General features: G+C 42.7%; 1 protein-coding gene across 3 annotated transcripts in view; it reads left to right on the forward strand.

The window, feature by feature from the left end:
- Positions 1-19,083, forward strand: part of mipol1 (mirror-image polydactyly 1) — a 36,910-nt gene extending 17,827 nt beyond the window's left edge. For 2 of the 3 annotated variants that reach the window (XM_074692103.1, XM_074692102.1), the window contains 6 exons: positions 3,056-3,089; positions 3,173-3,343; positions 9,262-9,315; positions 12,376-12,470; positions 14,417-14,611; positions 18,795-19,083. In XM_074692103.1, the coding sequence (XP_074548204.1) occupies positions 3,056-3,089; positions 3,173-3,343; positions 9,262-9,315; positions 12,376-12,470; positions 14,417-14,611; positions 18,795-18,861 (616 nt within the window). In that variant the 3' untranslated portion in view covers positions 18,862-19,083. The remainder of the gene's footprint in view (positions 1-3,055; positions 3,090-3,172; positions 3,344-9,261; positions 9,316-12,375; positions 12,471-14,416; positions 14,612-18,794) is intronic. The other variant, XM_074692101.1, reaches the window with a different exon arrangement.
- Positions 19,084-21,150: the final 2,067 nt, after the last annotated feature.

Consider the following 21,150-nt stretch of genomic DNA (forward strand, 5'->3'; position numbering starts at 1 on the left):
CACATTGTGTACAATGGTCTCTGATTGGAGAATAGTTGACCTTTGACCCTCAGAGTTTGGGTCGGAGCGGCATTCTGATAAAATGTGATTTCATCCTCAATGATTAAACTTTATTTTAACATCACAAAGAGTAAAATTATCCTCCTCTCTCCTCAGTCCAGATAGATGGACGTAAAGCAGAGCTACAGATTTTTTTTTTTGGGAGGCCTCACTTTGTTTGTTTTTTGTTGTTTAAACAGTTTGCTGTCCCACTTCGGAGAAACTCCAACATGGCTCCTTATTTACATGTTTTCTGTGTGAATATGACAGGAAAGTTCTCCTCCTCCTGGTTCTCCTCCTCTTCATTATTCTCCTCCTCAGTCTTGTTAAGAGCTGTGAAACGAGCTCTCGTCCACCTCGAGGAGCCTCCAAATAGAGCAGAAAATCTAATTACAGACAGCCCCCCTCCCCTTCTCCTCCTCCTCTTCCTCCCCCTGAACCCCCCCCCCCTAGGATGAGAGGGTAATTGATATTGGAGGCCACAATCCTTTTTATGAGGGACAGAATATGGAGGAGCATGTTCCATCTGTCAGGACTGAGTGTGCGTGTGTGTTTGTGTACGTGTGTGTGTGTGTGTGGTGTGTGTGTTTTTCTAATGGAGAGAGGCGGCCTGTGTTACCTCTGTAAATGTGTGTGAATAATATGAAGCTGCTGTTTGTTTTTTCTCTCTTTATGCGCATTTTTTATTTATTCCACAGGAAACATCTGCATTGTTCAGAAAGTGTCGAGTCGGTCTTAAAAATATCTGAAATGCTGAAAAATCAGAGCCACGAGTTATTGTTATCTAGAGTTCATTTTGTAGATGTTTATGTTAAAAAATGTGGTCAACACAGACACTTTGTTTATGAGGTTTTTCAATCTGTCAGACCTGCAGACTACCTTTTGATCTCTTTGCCATAAAGCGTCAGAAAATGCTGAAATCATAGGTGTTATCCACAGGGAATATCTTTTTATATTTAGTTTATTCTATTTAGACAGAGGTGATTCTGTTTTTTTTTTTTAAGCCAAAATTGCTTGTTTTATCTTCCCAGCTTTATTAATAGTGATGTACTGTGTTTGATATTTAAAATTTCGACCATGAAGATGAAAGGTTTTTAAAGCAGGGTTTATCGGCTGTCTTCTTGCCCATAAATCACTAATCATGTTTTTTCTCTCTGGGTCAGAAAAGGTAAAAATAAAGACAGTCTGTTTTCATATTCAAAGATTTGTAAATAGATCACAGCCAGTTTGTTTCAGGGTCTAATGATAAACTGACCGACTGATAAATAAGATCTTAAAGAGAAAACTTTCCTGATGACTGTGGATGTTGTTCTTACATTAATGGCTGCACTTTGTGTGTGTGTGTGTTTTGTATGTGTGTGAGTGTTAATGACGCCTGTGGAGCGAGCCGAGCCGAGCCGAGCTGAGCCGGCCTGGCTGGGCTGTAAGCAGGGTGTTAGAGGAGCTTTATTGGAGGCGGCTGGTCTTTCATTACCTGCTGTTCCCTGCAGATCGAGCCGCCTCGGCCACCTTATTACAGTTTATTACAGAAAAACAGCAGCGGCTAAATGAAAAGAGCCTCCCAGGAGGAGAGAGAGGAGATCAGCTAGTTACCAGCTCCTCGTCCGGCACGGCGGAGAGGAGCGGGCTCCTGAGCAGAAGAGGAAGCTGAGTTTTTTAAAAAGACGGGGACTTTCTGCCGGACTTCAGGGACGGAGGACAAAATTACAGCTCAGCTGCTGCCGAGCTCAGGTCATCTCACAGACTGCAGCTCACGGCCCGGTTTAATATGGTCAGAGGCTGAAACACTGAGGGGGGGTGAACAGGAGAGGGGCAGGGAGGTGGTCACCCCCTTCACCTTAAATATAATCACACTATTCATATAGATATTTTATAAGTCAGAGCTGTCTGTTTCCATTACGTACGTCTCTTTATTTATCACATGCACAGATTTACAAACATCCTGGATCTGAGAAATACGATGGCCCTTCAGGAAAACCGCTACAACAAGCAGAAAAAACTCTGTTTAAGAGAGACAAACTGCAACTTCAGAGAGGATGATGCAAATCTAGAAACACTTTCAACAGCAGACGTACGCTGCTAAGGAAAAATCAATCTTCTTTTCTCTCTGGGTCTAATTTGGTCTAATTTGTGTCCCACCTGTTTTTGGCACGGTTTTATGTTGGTTCCTTACTGACACAACTCTCCCCATTGACATGGATTTGGCTGGGTAGAAGCACCCTTAAAAAATTTAGCAGAAGTGATTTGGGGTTCAGTGTCTTGCTTGAGGACACTTCAGCATTTGATGATAGGAGCTGGAAATCAAACCCCAACTTTTCATCTTACTGAGAACAATTTTGCAAAGAGACAAAAACATCAACAGCAGCAAAAAAGGCTGCAAAAACAGAAACGGGAACAAAGTAACCAAACAAAAATACTCAAAGTAGGTCCTCCAGGCCTGCAGGGGGAGCTCTTTCAAACAAATTCAAACTGGATTTAATCAATTTAGATCATTAGTTCCCTCATGCTTAGTCTCACTGTTTTCACCTTGTTAGCTTTGTTGGCACTTTGCTTTCTAGCTTGTAGGGCTATTAGCCAACCCTGCTCTGTATGAGAGTGGACGCAGTGGGTGAGTGTTGGTGTTTACAGGTCTTACTCTCACTGTAGGTTGCGGAACTAGAGTGTAGTTTGTAACTGAAAAGCTGCCCCACACCAGAGCAGTCTAATTCTCTTTAGTGCCCCCTGCAGGCCTGGAGGACTGCCAAATCATCGACTTGAAGAGTTTTTAATTGCCCCTCGTTTTCCTGGGCTTGTATTATTCTGAATCATTTTGTTTTTTCGGCAGGCGTTAGTTGATACTTTTGTTTTGATTTTTGAAGCACATTTTGACGTCTTTTGCTCAGTTTGGGACGTCATTGTTTTGCATTGGTTGTGAATCTTGCAGCCATTCTGTCCTAAAGAAACTCTTGATTGTTGTCTGTAAAGCTTCCTATTGGCTGTAGTAAACAAATAAAACTTCCACTCTCTTTATCTTAAGGTTGGACAGTCTTCACCTGGAGGACAGCGACATGGTAACCTCACTCTCACTCTGTCACCTTTCATTTTATCAGTCTGTGAGCTCAGATTATTGATCCCAGATAATCTTGTTGATCAGGACGTGGAGGAGCTCCTGCAGAGTGTTTGTGACGCTGAGTCTGTTCAGGAGGTCCAACAGTTTGGGTCCGTTCTGGTTCAGCGTCTGCAGCTTGCCAAACAACGGAGGCATGACATCACTGCTCAGGAGATGAAGGCCGTGATGGAGGAGAGAGACAGCTCCATCGCTAAAGTGAGTCTGAGTTCCTCTGCTCTCATAGATAAAGATACTGTCTTTGTGTCGAACAATGACACTAGTAAGCAGGTATTTACAACACCTTTGACAGCAAGCACTGCTGAGTCTCTAAGCACAGGTGTCAACCTGTAGAGTCTGATTGGGCTTGATTAATAATCCTGCAGCGTGTTCATAAATCAGCTGACAGCCTCTCCTCGGGTGTCCTCCTCTGTCTGTCTCTGTCAGGTGTGTCCTTTTCTCTAACTGCTCTGTTTAACCCGGCAATGTCGGCCTGGGTATGGTGGCTCCAACGGCCCAAACTTCAAATATTTGCGTTTTGAATCTGAACATGAATATTTGGAAAGAAGTGAAAACAAAAAGCCGCAGAGACAAATATTGACATGAGACCGAGTCGACCTGACGAGGCTGATGTTTGCTGAATACTCACTGTTTATACACCTACAACACCTCGCTCGGGTTTGTGTGTGAGCATACGTGTGTGTGAGCGTTATTTGAATGCAATCTCTCTGCTGAATGTTTGCGTACACACAGAGGAGCTTCTAATGGACATGCAGGTAATGAAATCAGATGCTGACCTGAGAGCAGCCTCGTTTTCTCACCTGGATGACATCACCTGATCCTTCTCACCTGGAGGGAGAGACTGCGAACAGAGTGTCGATGCTGCAGTTTGAAAACACTCTTCTGTATCACGTTCTGTGCTGTCAGTCATGCTGCCTCCAAGTGTTTTTCACCTGTTTCAGGTATAGGAATGGTGATGAAGTGTCAATCAATAATCAATAAGTGCTGATGATGTCAGAGATTATTAAAAAGTTGAGAGTTTGAAGCAGAGTCCAGGTTTCTGTCTCCGTCTGTCCTCTGGAGGCTGATTATTATCAGAGTTCAGCTCACTGAGTTTATTACCAGAACCTGCAGAGTCCTGGATTTATTACCCACAATTCCTCCTGATTCATATCCCGCTCTCTGTGGGAGGATCAGGGGTAGAGGGGGGGAGTGAGAGGAGCAGAAATGAAAAAGATGAGAGGGCTGACTGACAGAGGGATGACAGAGAACGAGAGAGAGGGGGAGGAGCGGGTGGGGTGGAGGGGGAGATTAGAGAGGGAGAGGGGGGCGGAGCTCCCAGCAGGCTGTGCTGCAGGTGGTGGCTCTGAAGCTCCGCCCCCTCCCGATGCGTCTGATGGATCGGAAACTTTCATCTCTCCTCTCACTGTGAGTGCCGTCGTCATGGTTACTGAGGCCTGCTGCACACTGAAAACCATGACAACGGTTGTCAGGGGAGCGGAGGAGGGATGGTGAAGGATGGAGCTGTTTTTAAAGAATCAATCGTGTAAGTGACAGTCCTACTTTACAGGAAGCACTTCAACATCTGAGATGAAGACATAGTTTATATATCTTATGTAAACACATATGATGACAAAAGAATTAATATTATGTTGTTCGAGCTTCCATAAGTATGATCTTATTAACTTCAGTCTGTTTGGTGAGCTGATAAAAACTCCTGATGCTGCTTTTTTAACCAACAGAAACAAACACATCCATCAGAAAGTCAACTGATGATGTCAGAGATTAAGTATAGTGAGTGGGTGACAACAGAATCAGGATTTATCGCCCACAACAACCCACTCACTATACGTTATCCTGCTTATTACCCAACCACCAACAAGAGTAGAGAACAAACTAAAATATGATCTAAGGATGACTTTTAATGTGTATGTTGTTCCTGGGAGTGCTCTGGTTTCTCAGAAACAGTGACCAATGTTGTGGACTTTCAACCAATCAGAGTCAAGTGTTTGACTTATTTGATTAGAAGACAGCAGGGATTTTCATTCAGGGACACTTTTGTCAAAAGAAGTAACTATTTTCATGTTTCAAGTTATATGTGGTGGCATGGCTCTGTTTTGACTAAACAATCCGACTTTGACTCATGTAGACACCAAAGTCAGCAAAGTAAGGCCCAAGTTAAATGACACAGAGTTACCTTTAAAGTTCACTGAAGGCTTTTTGAGAGTTTTTTCAGTGTTGTTGCACTTTTAAGAAACCCACATCACTTCCTCCAACCCTCCATCTTCCCTCTTTCTGACCCCCGCCCACCATCACCGCTGTAACACCTGCCCGCCTCCATTAACCCCACAAAACTCACTGCTGTATCCGCATCAACCATCCTACTACCGCTAACCCCCACCAATATCTCCTCTCCGCCATCTTTTAACACCCCGCCCCTCTGCGTTAACACCACCCCTCCACGGTAACACCTTAATCCCGCCCTCGCTCTGCTGCTGCGGCGTGCTGAAATATGTTTCAAATGCCGTCATAATCCTCGGAGGAGAAGAAGAAGAGAGAGAGCACTCCACGCTGGAGGATTCCTCTCCTCCCCCCCATCGCTCACCGATCCCTCGCTCCCTCTCTTCATCTCACAGGGATTATCTCCCCGCCGCAGCCGGGACTTCTGGGAAATATTAGAAAAGTGGGGGAGGCGTCTTCCAGTACCTCTTTACCTCTCTCCCTCTCCAGCTGCCTTTTTATTAAGTTAATATCAGGTAATTACAGGTTATTACAGATTATTACAGCTCACCTGGACTCCACTCAGGAGGGTTGTTGGTTTGATTCCCAGAGGTAGACAAGTATTTAAAGGAAAATTACACTGTTTTAATAAGATGACACACTGATTCAGACCTTTAAAACTCATTATCAAGTGGCTTGACAATAATCTGCTCTGATTGGTCAGTTTTCTCTCAGATCTCGTTGTCTTAGTAATAGCCAAAAAGAGCAGCTCTCTTCATTTAGTTTTACAGGTGAGTTAATAACACATATAATGACAGATGTGTAAAACCATGCTGCATTGATCAACAACCAAACATCATTTCCAACTTCAACCTCCTGGAATCAATACAAGATTACATCCATCCATCCACCCATTGATCCATCATTTTATGCTTTCATCCACCCATCCGTGCATTCATCCATCCATCCTTCCATCCATCCATCCATCCATCAATCCTTCCATCCATCCAACCATCCATCCATCCTTCCATTGATCGATCCATCCATCCATCCATCCATCCTTCCATCCATCCATCCATGCATCCATCCATCCATGCACTCATTCATCCATCCATCCATGCATCCATCCATCCATCCGTCCATGCATTCATTTATGCTTCCATCCATCCATCCCTGCATTCATCCAGCCACCCTTCGATCCATCATTTCATGCATTCATCCACCCATCAATGCATTCATCCATCCATTCATCCACCCATCAATGCATTCATCCATCCATCCATCCATGCATTCATCCATCCATGCATTCATTCATCCATGCATCCATTCATCCATCCATGCACTCATTCATCCATCCATCCATGCATCCATCCATCCATCCATCCATCCATCCATCCATCCATCCATCCATGCATCCATCCATCCATGCACTCATTCATCCATCCAACCATGCATCCATGCATCCATGCATCCATCCATCCCTCCATGCATCCATCCATCCATCCATCCATGCACTCATTCATCCATCCATTCATGCATCCATGCATCCATCCATTCATCTATCCATGCATCCATCCATCCATGCATCCATCCATGCATCCATCCATCCATGCATTCATCCATCCATCCATCCATCCATCCATCCATCCATCCATCCATCCATCCATCCATCCATCCATCCATCCATCAATCAATTTATCCATCAGTTTATCCATCAATTTAATCAGTCTGTTAATCCCATCTATCCATCCAAAACACACCTTTATGTCAATAGTCCATTCATCCATCCATCCATCCATCTATCCATGCATTAATTCATCCGTCCATCCATCTATCCATCTATCCATCATCCATCCATCCATCCATCAATTTATCCACCCATCCTTTCATCCATCCATCGTTCCATCCATCCATCCATCCATCAATCCATCAATTTATCCATCAATCTAATTGGTCTGTTAATCCCATCTATCCATCCAAAACACACCTTTATGTCAATAGTCCATCATCTCACAATCTTTCATTCATCCATCTATCAATCCATTCATCAATCCATGTATCCATCTTTCAATCCGTGCATTCATCCATCCATTCATCCATCCATCTGTCAGTCCAATCCATCTTTCATTAGTCTATCTTTAATAAAGCCATCACTCTTACATGAGCCCTTCATCATCCAACATATCCATACATCTAGCCATCAAAAATATGTTAATGCATTCATCCATTTGACTGTTTATCTATCTATCATCCATCTATCTGTCGTTCCATCCTACCAACATCCTACATCCACCCATATCCCTGAACCATCCATCTATTATATATCTTTCCATCCATTGAATATCTATCCATCCATCCACACATCTTTCCATCCATTGTGCCCCTTTTGTTATTTAATTCACTCTTAACCTATTATTAGACTATCACCAGTCCTTACACCCATTAATTTGTCCATATTTTATTTGTCCATCCAGGTTTATAACCATCCTTTCATCCATCTCTCATCCCTCACTCATCCATCTGCCCATTGATCTATGTAGGAACTGTAATATCCATCCATCTAGTGACCCTACAGCTAGAGCTTAGTGGTGCACTGTTGTATCTGTAACTATGTATCCTCCTATAATCATCCCTATCTGATTAAATAATCCACTTTAATGTACAGTTTCTAATTTCTGTCCTCAAACAAACATACGTTTATAAATAAACATAAACAAGCAAACAAAAAGGGGTTCATAAATAAACATAAACAAACAAAGATGTAAATCCAGCTGAATCTCTCAGTGTGACACATTTCTTTCTCACAGTTATATTCATCAAACCCCTCAGCTTCTCCTCTGTGTGTTTAGACAGTAGCTCTGTTTACTTTGTATAACACACACACACAAACACACACGCACACACCTCATGGTTAATGGCTGTATTACTGACTATGATGGCGGTGTAAACGTCGCCAAAGTTTTGTTTAAAGCATGTTCATGATGCCGTTAATGTTAATGTAATCTTTGTTCCTCTGTTGTCCCTTTGAGGCGACGTCCTCTTTTAAACCCACTTCCTGTTTGTGAAGTTGAATCAGCTGATTCTCCACATACTGATCACAATACCTGCGACTTAAACCTGATTGCATGTCAAAATGTTTTACCTGGAACACCTGAGGTGAAATCATTGATGAAGATCACTCACACATACACACACACACACACACACACACACACACACACACACACACCCTCTGATCCCAGATGTCAGTCAGAACCAGAGAATATTTTCCATCTGTTAAAAGGGTGCAGAGTGAAAATCTGCTAAAGTTTACACTGTAAACACACACTCACACACACCAAACACTGACACACAAATACACACAGATATACGTACACAAACACATAAAACACACAAAACACACACGCAGACTGTACAAACAGGAGTCAGTCTTGTGTCCATCAACATTCTGTCTGCAAGAGGATATTCCTACATCCTTTTAACACACTCACACACACACACACACACACACAGACACACACACACCAAACACAGAATGAGAGACAGACTTCTCCAGATGGTGAAAAGAAACAGTATTTGCTTGATACTGTGACTGGCTGATCAGGTTGAGATGGGCGGAGTCACTTTTCTCTTGTTTCAGGTCAGTATACCTTCGTTGCATGATGTGTCCATGTATGGTCACTTTCAGAGCTCGTCAAACAAGATGGCTACGTTCATGTTAAAGCTTACCACACCAACTTAAAAACATAACTCTCCACCAAAGGAACCATAACAAAGCTCATCAGCTGATCAAATGTCATCTGAAATGTTCCCAAACTGGCCAATGAGCTGCAGCGTTGTTGTGATGACATCATCTTGACCTGTTGTGGATGCTGTGTTGGTGATCAGGTTCATTGATCCGGTTTGTGTGTCTGCAGTGTAAACGTCTGGAACAGGACCTGATCCATGAGCGAGAGCAGAGGGCGAGCCAGGTACACACACACACACACACACACACACACACACACACACACACACACACACACACACTCTGCATACTAAGTGCTGCTCTCTGTGTTGAATGGTGATGATGGGATGTCTGCTTCGTTGTCAAGACAACCTGCCATGGGGACACTGCAGCTTGTTTGCCAACAACTTGTTATTCAAACATGGTCTCTTTCTGTGTGTGTGTGTGTGTGTGTGTGTGTGTGTGTGTGTGTGTATGTTTGTCTATCCCTATAAGGAGTTTTAAACCGTTTGTTGGTTCAGAGCTGGTGTTCAGGATCAGGTTACAGGTTTTTTCTTCAGATATTGAATGTAATTTGATTAAATGTTTTATTGTTGCATTAAAAAGCGAGAGTTAAAAACAGTTGAACCAGATGGTCCGAGGGTATCCAACACAGTTTGAACTATGTTATTAACTGATATAAAGCTGTATGGCTGCAGCGATTAATGAGTAGACCACAGGAAACTTGCACCTGAAGTTACTGCATGTAACTCCCCACTCTCACTCTGTTTCCTGCTGCATCCATTGTCCTGTCATCTCTGAATAAGGGCAGAAAAGGGCCCCAAAATATAACTGAAAAGAAAACACTTTATCGGAAAAATAGGATCAGACCATAATGTGTCCATTTAAGTCTTCAGTTGAGCTCTCACCGACTGATGTACCCAGTTCTTTATCACTGATCTGTGAGTGAGTCCCTTTCTGCCTGCTGTGTTTCTGTCTCTCAGTAGAGTCAGTGAAATCTTCAGTCGTCTGTCCTCCTGCAGCTTGCTGCATTTTCAGATTTATTAAATTTTGTTATTAATGTAGCACTCGCTCTTTTTCCCTCTCTGAATCTGTTAATTAGGCCTGAGGGCTCCCGAGGATTAGAGCCCGGAGAGCTTTTTAATTTCCAACAGAAACACCGACAGCTGCCCACAAATTCACCAACAGACTGTCGGAAGGAAGCAGGGAGACGACACGCTCAGCCAGAGACCAGAACTAGAGACCAGAACCAGAGATCAGGGTTCAGACCAGAGACAAGGATTTAAACCACAACCAGAGACCAGGATTTAAACCAGAACTAGGAACCAGGATTTAAAAGCATGTTCATCTTCTTAGAAACTAGGAGCTAAAGACCTATAATGGACTTATTTAAAATGAAAGACCAGGACTTGGAATGAAAACGAACATATTTGCAGACTTTTGACTAAAATTTCACAGTGAAACTAAGACCCTCACATACCAGGAATCAAAATGTACCGTGTAGCTGAGACCCCCACAGGTATATAATTTATACCTGAAACCCTCACAGACTAAGAAATACTTCACAATGAAACTGAGACCCTCACAGGCTCAGAAACAATATTTACAGTGAATCTGAGACCCTCATAGGCTCAGCATTAAGGGATTATGGTAATTATGGTAATTGCTTTATTTACAATAAAGCAATTACCATAACAGGCACAAAAACAGTATTTACAGTGAATCTCAGACTCTCAAGGGCATAGAAATATTTCTGTCGAGAAGATGAGACCCTCAAATGCGTAGAATCAACTTTTTCCATGAATCTGAGCCTTACAATATTATACTTTAAATTTACAGTAATCAGATAGTGTAAGAGGAAGTGATGTCATAACTTCCAGTGTAAACTCAAAGTAACTGTAGTTTTGATTATGACAGCCTGAGCTAATCTATCACATCATCATCATCAAACAGACTTCAATCCGTGGCAGGGGGCAGAATTTGGGGGCTAATTTGGGTTGAACTCGCCCTTCAACTTCTCATGGTAAAGGTCAGAGGAGGTTCCTTTCATTTTCTCCTCTCCTCCTCTCCTCCTCTCACCTCTCCATCCTGAAGGACTCCCCCCCTTCATCATGTTCATCCTTTATGCTAATTTCAGCACCATTTCCTCCCCCTCTGTTCCTGCTCTTCGTCACCTCCTCATCCTGAAGGACCCAAGTCAGGTTAGTTTTATTACCTCCTCTCACTCCTCCCCCTCTTTGGTTGACCTTAACTCCTCATGTTAAAGGTCAGCTGGCATTGCCGCCGCTGCGTGCTCATCATCAGATTTGGAAATTATTCTGATTAATAAGTCGGCGGCTCTTTTGAAGCGTCTCCTCCGGCCCGGCTGGAGAAGTCACATATTGACTCTCCGGGTTTGGTTCCTCTTTTGATGTCTCGCTTTAAACTCACAGACCTTCAGGGCTTTAATTAGCATTGAGAAGAGGAGGAGGAGAGGGAGGTCAGGATTGGGTCTGTCAGCCCTACAGGAGCCGACCTCCACACTTTTAGCCTGGACACAGAGAGACACAGCGTCCTGTAACTGTCCGCCTGTGGCTTCATCCTCTGCAGCTAGAGGCAGGGAGGAAGCTAGGAGGCAAGGGGAGACTGAAGGAAACAAGGAAAGGCAAGAGGAGGCAAGTAATAGGTGGACTCAGCAGGGAAATCTGTGGAGGGGAAGGTGTAACAGAAACTTGCAGCACCAAATGAAGTTATTTGTGTAAAATTATCTGCAGGAAAATTTGACAAATGAACAGTTTCATGCAAACTCTACAAAACCATGGCTGTGTCCAGCACCTTTAAAGAAAGATTAATAAATGTTTAATTATCTAAAATAAAGTAATTACCAGTAATTTAACAAACTTTAAACTTGTAGCTCTTTTTCTTCCCCAGAATGCACCTGGAGCTTCAGTCCGGGCCATGTGCTGATGTGTGCGGTCTGTAAATACAGGCTGATATAAATTAATTCCTCATTAAAAAGAGTGTTGACTCTTATGTTGGTTAATGAGTCAGTTAGTTAATTAATCCTTTATTTAAACAGACAGACTCCAGAGATCAACTTCCTGATCTCTCTGCACGCGTGCAGAACAACTCAACCGCAGACACAACTGAGGGGTGACTTGAACCAATCAGGCCTAGACATAGCCTTCATCATTGTCATCATCATCATCATCATCATCATCATCATCAGCACCACTATCACCACCACCACTACTATCTGCTTTTGCATTTCAACATCTTAACAATCAGCTGGTTATTGTGATGGATGCTTGTTTTGTCCAATCAGGAGGAGGAGCTGAGGTTTCAAACAGAAAGGGGCGGAGCTCAAGAGGAGATGCAGAGACTAGAGGCGGAGCTGCAGGTGCTACGAGCCAATCACAGGTCAGGCTTTAAAAATCACTTCCCATTTTTTCCTTTATGTTAAAGATAAATCAACATGTTCAACAGCATTGTGAAGACCAGATACAGAGGTCCTGAGATCAGGTGTACAAGTTGAAGATCAGTTTTAGACACTTTGGGATCAAATACACAAGTTTCAGGGGTTTTAAGACCAGGTTCTTCAGCTGAGGAGTAGTTTTAGATATTTAAGGACAGGGTTCTTGAGGTAAGGACTAGTTACAGAGGTTTAAGAATCAGGTGCACTAGTTGAGAACTAGTTTGAGACATTCTGGGGCTTGATGCACAAGTTAATGACTAGTTATATACTGAGGTCTTAGGTCAGAGGTTGTAAATATGTGGGCGCTAGTTTCTGCCTTCTTTCTGGAGAAGTTGAGGGCACTCCTGGTTTGTGGTTGAGTTTCAGACTGGATCAGGAAACTGAGGACACCTTGCTGAAGAACTTAGTGTCATCACAAAGCGGCTGTAACGTCTCTGTCTCTGTGTCTGTTTTTCAGGATATTTTACAGATTTGTGTTTGAAAGATAAACACAGCTCACTCTTTTAAACTTTCCTGACGTGTGAATCACAAACAAACAGAGGCGTCCTGTGTGGTTTTCGATTTGATCTGCATGAAAACAGCAGAGTGAGACTCACAGATTTAAGATGTGAGCGGAGACAGGAGAGTCAGAGTGAGTCCTGCTGATAAACTGTGAGTCTCCATACATCATCAGGATGAAGCTGAGCGCCTGCAGAGACTCAGAGGAGGAGGGGGATCAGCAGGTGGGGGGGCAGGCTGGATTTTGGTTATTATTTCAGTGTTTTTTGGGGAAAACAGTCTCCTGTTGTTTTTCTGTTTCTCTTTTATTTGACTTTTAGTGTCAGGGAGGACTCTTTAACATCAGCATCATCTAGACAGAATAAAACACCTCAGAGGGATAAAACCTTCTCTCTGACCTGCAGACTTTCAGTCTGTCGTTCATCTGAACTCTGCTCTGTACAGAACAATCGGTTAGAAATCAGATCACTCTTTTTACCTGAGACTCCTCCTGGTCTGAATGCGGTCTGGATGCAGGCCTATCCTGGTCTGGATGTGGTCTGGTCCACAGGTGGGTCCATGAGGTGAACAGCTGTGGATCAGATGTTTCTGTCGTTTGACTAAAACTTCATTTGATACAGGTCAGGAACAAGACTGACCCTCCCTGACCCCTGACCTTTGACCTCTGACCTCTGACCTGCAGCTTGTTGGTTCAGGAGCTCAGCTGAAAACAATGACACACACACACACACACACACACTCACGGAGTGAAAGATGAAAGTAGGAGGTTGATGTGTTCATTTCTCTGTCTTCAGTTCGTTTTTGTTCACCCATCAGAAGTTCCACTGTCTGCTGTTTGATCACAGAAACATAATTGCTGTTTCGTTCAAAGTGAAGCATGTTTACAGGTTAAACTGGTTGAACTGGGAACTCTGTCCTCTGTTCTGTCCTCTGCTGTCTGCCTCCTGTGTTTACCTTTAATCAACCTGCAGCCATCGGGAGAATCGACAGCTCCTTTGATGGACCAATGGTCAGCTGGTGTCAGTGAGGAGGTCAGGGTGAGCTGCTCTCAGATCAGATCAGAGCTCAATCTCTGCTTCACTGAGATTTCTAACTCAGAAACCTGACAGTGAACGCAGCACAGAGAAAGCAGACCTGAGTGTGTGACTGTGAGGCTGAAACACACTCATACACAGACAGGATCGGTAACAGAGACGTCAGAGTGACGGGGCTGCACATGGATAAGCACACAGAGCGGTTAGGGCTTGATGCAGTGGCAACACACTTTGGGGCAAAAAAGCTGAGATACTCAGGAGTCCCCCTGAGTCTTTACAAACAGGTTTGAGATGTTTGTGACAGAAACAGTCATTTCTCCTGAAACTGAATCAGCAATCCTCCCTCTCTCCACTCTCAGCTCTCAGGACCTCATCTCTCCTTCTTCATCCTCACCTGGTGATGGGGTCCCTAGATCTTGTTCGATAGCACCAGCTCATGAAGCCCCAGCCCTGCTGGTCCAGGTGCAGCAGCTGTCCAGGGAGAAGCAGAGCGTGGAGGCGGAGCTTCAGCGCTGTCAGGAGGCGGAGCGAGAGGCAAGCGAGAGAGTCCGCAGGTTAGTTTTACCTGCTCAGCACACCTGCCCTTGTTTGAGTCTGTGCAGTTCGTTTAATTTTGAAGTGATTAGTTCAAAAGATTCATTCAGTGAATCGTTCAGTACTTCTCCGCAGCTCAAAGGAATATTTGTTCTTATCCTGATCGAGTGAGTACTGAGAATGACTGCTGGTGAATAACCAGCCGCGATGTTCGGTACCACTTTTTTTGGACAGATACCAGTACACACACTCCCTCTTGAGCATTCACCAATACTGAGTTTCAGTTAACAGTGACAGATTATTTAAAAATAAAACACAAAAAACTCCCTCTGAGTTTATTATTTGTTTTTAATAAATTAACAAAAGTGCAAAATAAAACTAACAGCTGTCAGAGTTTAAGTATTTTTTTTAATAAACTGGAGTGCAAAATAAAACAGTTTAACTGCTAACTCTCTATGGTTCATTCAGATTGTCCAAACAGAACCTGACGCACATTTGCCAATAGGGCTGGGATGATATGCTATTCTCACGATTCGATTCTTTCACAATTTTTGTGAGCCGATTCGATTCAAAGTGCGATTCTTCGCTATTCAGTTTTTTTGCGATTTTTAGTTTGTTTTCTTATCACCAGACCATGTGAAGAAGTTACATGATGATAATAATGTCTACAGACTTTATATACAGACTACATTTTTAATATATTACAGCCATATTTTCCCATAAAAAGCACATCACGTGAATCAGAGAGAAACGTTTCACCCTCTGTTGGAGAAAAGTGGTGAAATTTTTCCAATCCAGTTTATTAACAAAGACTGAAATTAAGGATTTGAATTTGAAAAATAGTAGATTTTTTGTCAAAGAAGTCTCAAAATATCATATAACATTTTTTTCTCCCACCCCTATTTGCCAAGGTGTCAAACTTCTGCAGTGTAGCGCCAACTACAGATTTTTTACCTTGAGTATCGGCTGCAGATATCAGCAGCCTTCACCTAGAAAATACCTAGAAATAAGGCCAGGTATTGGCCTGATACCGATACCTGGTATCAATACTCACCCATTCCTGATAATAAGCCAAGGAGCTGAGAATTTAAAGGGATAAAGCCACAGTTTGCAAACTGAAAGCTGCTACAACAATCACACATATTTCCATCGATTGTCTGTTTAGTACACTCAGTACACAAATCTCTCAAGACAGGGGCTAGGAGGCAGAGCTCCCGTTCAGTGAAGACTGACCCTGAGTCATCAGCCTCTGTCGTTCATACACTGTACTGACTGAACTACGATCCAATTGAGACCGCCGTTAGTGAATGTTACAGGAGTCAGCTAAGTGAAATAAAGTTGAAAATATAAGCTTTTAGCAAACTGGCAGCATCTTTATGGAGCACATACATTCAGCAGCACCTGAATGTTAAATACAAAATTTTACTACTTCCTTGATTTTGGAGACATGAGAGGGAGATGAACAACTCCATCCTGTTGGTTTAATTAGTATCACAGACATTAAAAAGAGAGACAAAAAGGTTTGTGACACTTTTACAGTCTAGAGAGAAACACAAGGCTAGAGAGACTGAAGTGAGAAATGAACGACTCTTTTCAGTAAGTGATTCAGTTCATTCACCCTGATGATTCGTTTGTTTTAAATGAGTCGTTCACAAACAACACATTATTCCTCACAGGTTTGTCTCTCCTGTAGAAATCTGTGTGGCAATGAGGTGGATTAATCCGCACAATACTCAGTTACTAAATTATCCCGTGACTACAGCCCTACACAGGTCACATGATGTAAACATCATCACCTCTGAGTGTGTGAGTGTGACCTCTGTGTGTGTGTGAAAACAGCTGTAGTGTGATAACCTGGCGTGTGTGTTTACTTATCACTGCCAGCATGTGTGTTCACACATAAACATGTTCCTGCCACTATGTTTGGTGTGTGTTCTCGTTCTGACTCTCAGTGGATAATCACTCTGACGGTCGGCAGCCTGTTTTCATGGCTGCAGGTTGCGAGTGTGTGAATCCAATGAGAGCAGTAACATGAGGGAGAGCAGGATCAGTGGAGGAGTTCCCCGTCATCAGAAACATGTTTCAGTTTCTAACAGCGCTCATCAGAGACTCCAGGATGTGTTCAAAGACTGGTTAAGCGTGTGGGACTAAGGAGATTTGGTCTGATGATTCATATTCAGCGGACATCGGTGTGAGTGTCTCTGCCGCCGAGCTGATCAGGAAGAATTAATCCTTCAGATTTCGCCTGGTACAGGATGACGGTCGGATGCTGAATAACGTGACTTCTTCTTCTGCTGCTTCTCATCTCATCAGCCTGAAGATGAAGGGATGAGATTCATGATGAAAACAGCTTAAGTCGTCCGTCTGCGTCCCACACCGTCCTCCTGGGCTCAAACCCGCGGCTTTCTGCTCTAATTTGGCAGCCAGCGGGGGGGCGGCCGGCTCTGAAGGGCCTCCCAAGTTTGTGAATAGTGGAGGATGGAATATTTGCTCTCCGGAGGGGAGGGGGAGTGATAGAAATCTGCTGGTTATTAGAGACGGGAAGTTTAATTTGGTTTGAGGGAAGAGAGAGAGCGAGGGAGGGCGAGCGAGCCTCAGTGAGTGTTAGAAAGTCAGTCAGGGTCGTTTCTCTCTCTTCTTCATTTCAGCTTCCTCTCAGTTTCATGCTCTTCATTTCTCTCCCCTGCTCTCAGCCTCTTAATTGTCTCTGAGAAACTTTCATCACTCTTAAAGCAGCTAGCAGGAACTTTCCTTTGGGGAAGTTTTGGCGCCCCCTGTGGACAGAGCAGTAAATGCAATCCTCTGGATCCTTAAACTATTTAAGTCACAGCAGAGAGCCATTACAAAAGAAATTTTAACCTCGCTGGAGCAGTGTTGAATTCATCAGCGGAATTAATGATGAAAATATTTCCCAACAATCAAATAATCTGTGCCAAAATAAGTCACTAGTGATAGAAACTCTGACCAACATGTGTTTTGTTTTTTTGGTGCGGCGATGATGAGACAAAATTTTTTAGTGGTCTGTCAGACATTTAAAGGGGCTGTGAGGAGTTTAAAAGTGATCTTGAAAAACTCTCCCTTCTAGATATATGCCTGAACATAATCCACTCTTTAAAATGAGATTATCATCAACAATATCGCTGTTTACAGGTTATTTTAAATTGCTGCTTCTTAGCTTCAAGTTTGGGTCGACCAGGACCAGATTGATTTATGACAAGTGTAGGTCTTTATGACAACACCACGCCTGCTGACGAAGTTTAGTAGAGAGATGAGATAAAACACAGAGATCTGTGTTTTTCTCTGCTGAAAATGATTTCTATGATTAATTTTGTAGTGATGGTGGACACAGGAGCCTAACTGTCAAACAGATAAAGGACAAAAGAGCACAAGGGAGCTAAACGGGTGAGTGATACAGCCCAAACTAAAGGCTAATTAGCCTTTAGCTTGGGCTGTGACACTCTATAACACAGGGGTTAAACTGTGTGTGATAATGTTCATTCCAACCCGCAGTCAGCAGTTATTCTGCAGTGGTCTGTTCAAACTTGAGAGTCTATCAAGAAAATGAACAGTGAGGTTACGTTAGCTCTTACGTTTACTTGTTGTCACCGTAGCCTTCAGATACATTGAAGCATCAGATGTCACGTTTCGAACCTTAGCGCTGCGTAACTGCACTGATAAGTCCCTTACCTCAGTGTGTTGTATCCAGTAAAAACTTGTCTTGAACAAAGAAACTTTGTTTCAATCCAATCTCCATTTAATTCCAAAACAAAAACACGCCTTGCCAAAAGTAATTTACAACAGTGTGCAGAGACTCCGGGCCACAAGGTGGCTAGGGGGCGTAATTAAAACAGATCCTCCTCATAGCATCTTTAAAATCTATGACATTTTACCTACTGTGTGCTCATCTAAAAAATACAAGTTGTATATGCCTGGAACTGGCTAACTGAGTTAGCAATGTTAGCTTGGTCACTTACCTGCAACAGGTGTCCTGTGGGTGCGTTCTCGCCTCCTCCATTCATCTTTCTTATTTTCACTGATGATGTTGTTCCCTGATGTGCATCTGCTTCGTATTAAACCTTCAACAATTTATCCTGCTTTTAAAGTTGATTTGCTTCGCGTCTTCAGCTCCATATACAGCGACCTGTTAAAGACACCTAGTAAGACATTTGGAAGTTTGGATCAACTCTTGTGTCTTGTCCTCAGGTTGGAGCGTCTCGTCGAGGTTTTACGGAAGAAAGTTGGGGCAGGAAGCCTGCGAGCCGTGATCTGATCATCTTCTACGACTTTCTTTGAAACACATCAGAGATGTTTTTTCCTGAACCTGCAGTATTCCCCTGTCCTCTTTTTAACTTTTTTTTCTTCTTCTGAAGTGTCTTAAACCACAAACCAAAAACACTTTACAGACCGCCTTAAAGAAGCAGCAGGAAACTCAATCTCTGTTTTTGTCCCTGTTCTTCTGACTAAAAGGGTACTTCCTGTTTTTTACGTAATATAAATGTGTCACTGAGTGTGATAATGTTCTGTATTCTGTGCTAACATGAAAATAAAATGTTGAAAGAGAAAATGTTTGATTTTTGTTTGTTGTTAAAAATTCAGATCCTAACATGTTTTATTTATTTGATTTTTCAGAAACTATCAGGGCCATGACTCTAAGTTTTACGCATCAGAGAAACGTGAAACTTCTTTATCGTCCTGTTTTCAGCTGTTTCATGAGGCTCTGCATCTCTGCACCCTTCCTCTCCTCCCCCTTCCTCTTCTCTAATCGATCCTCACTCCTCCTTTTAGCAGCCCTGTGTGTTTAAGCTCTGTCTTTTAAACTCGTCGGTGTTAAACTGAAACTCTGCTCATTTTAATTTTGGAGGATTGCTCTGACAAATGTTGGGAAGCCGCTCTGACTTTATGTTCTCTTAAAACTTCAAATTAAAATTTAACTTTGATAACTTCCACCATCTCGGTCAAACGAAGGTTTAAAGCCTCCGCAGCAGAGAGCAGCTCCACCATCACCTGTAGCGCATGAACTAGTGAACAGCTGCAGTTATGAAACACCAGAGAAGAAGAGGAGAAACAAAACACAGAGTCGGAGACTCGTCTGTGTCCCGGTTGGTTGTTTGTTTGTAAATTGGTTGATGGTCTTAATGGTGGTCTTGTTCTGGGACTCTTAATTTTTTTTTCTTGTTAATGGTCTAAGTAATGACATTTTTGGTTGTTCTGTTGGTGAACTCTTCTTTAGACCAGTTGCTGGTTTTGTTGGTAAACTGGTTCCTGGACCTATAACAGGTCTTGTTGGTTGCTGGTTAATAGACAGGTTAATGAACCTGGTTGACTCTCTGAATTGCTTGGTTTTGTAGTCAGGTGTACTTGGTACGGTATTGGTCTTATTTGGTTCTGCGTTTATTGGTGTCATAACTGGTTTGGTTAGTGGACCGGTTGGCATTCTGGTTGGTCTCTAAGTGTTTTGTTTGGTTCTCCTGTTAATGGTCTGAGTAATGGCACATTTGGTTGTCTTGTTGGTGAGCTAGTCCTAGGACTAGTTGCTGGCTTTTTTTCTGTTTTTAGACTGGCTGGTGCCTGATCATTGGACCAGTTGTTGGTTTTAACTGAAATAACGACATAGAATCCCACCCATATGGTGTGAGGCTCCACCCCTAAAAAATCCAGAGTTTTTAGAGTAGAAATGTCGTCAAATGGGGCTGATGGGAGAGCTGACCTCTGACCTCTGTGCTCTGCCTCTGATAACCCAAGGATACTGCAGGTCTCTCCGTCAAAGTGAGCAGAACTAAAGCGAATCAGCTGCCGAGTCAAAGTGTACGAGCTGTTCCTGAAAAAGTTGCTTTATATAGACACACATACACACACACACACACACACACACACACACACACTTCTCTCTCTCTTCATGCTCTGCATACTAACACTGTCCAAACATGGGGAGGAGCAAACTGATTGGTCGACCTCTGCTGCAGTAGACACACACACACACACACACACACACACACACACACACACACACACACACACACACACACACTCTGGCGTTGGGGTTTTTATGATTTTTGGCTTTAAAGTCGTCTGAACCAAACTGAAATGTCTGTCAAAATGGTTGAGTCCAAATTTAACTGTGGAACAGAGACTGGATTGTTTAATACAAATTTATTAAACTACTTAAAATATATATCTTTGCTCATCTTGTTTCTCTGCCAGTATTCGTCTATAAACTGTTAAAATAACTGTAAAAAATAGAGTTTTTAATTTACTGACTCATTTTAGCAGCTCCAAAAAAACAGATTCAAAAATACTTTAAAATGCGAATAAAAAACACAATATTTACAGCTACAGCAGTATCCTTTTTTAATTATTTTACAAATTTGCACAAAAGTTGTTTTCACCCAATCTTCAGCTTGGATTTATACTTAATGGTCATGAATCAGCAATTTTTTTTTAGTCCAACTAAACTGAACTAAAATGAAAAATTATGATATGTTGAAAAACACTTTTGCTGATTAAATGGAAATGACGTTTAAACAGTTTGATGGAAACGTCGATCTGAATTTGAATCAAC

The sequence above is a fragment of the Halichoeres trimaculatus genome, unplaced genomic scaffold, assembly GCF_033239565.1.
Source record: "Halichoeres trimaculatus isolate MK-OKI-2021-1 unplaced genomic scaffold, fHalTri1.1 fHalTri1_scaffold_17, whole genome shotgun sequence".
Classification (NCBI taxonomy): domain Eukaryota; kingdom Metazoa; phylum Chordata; class Actinopteri; order Labriformes; family Labridae; genus Halichoeres; species Halichoeres trimaculatus.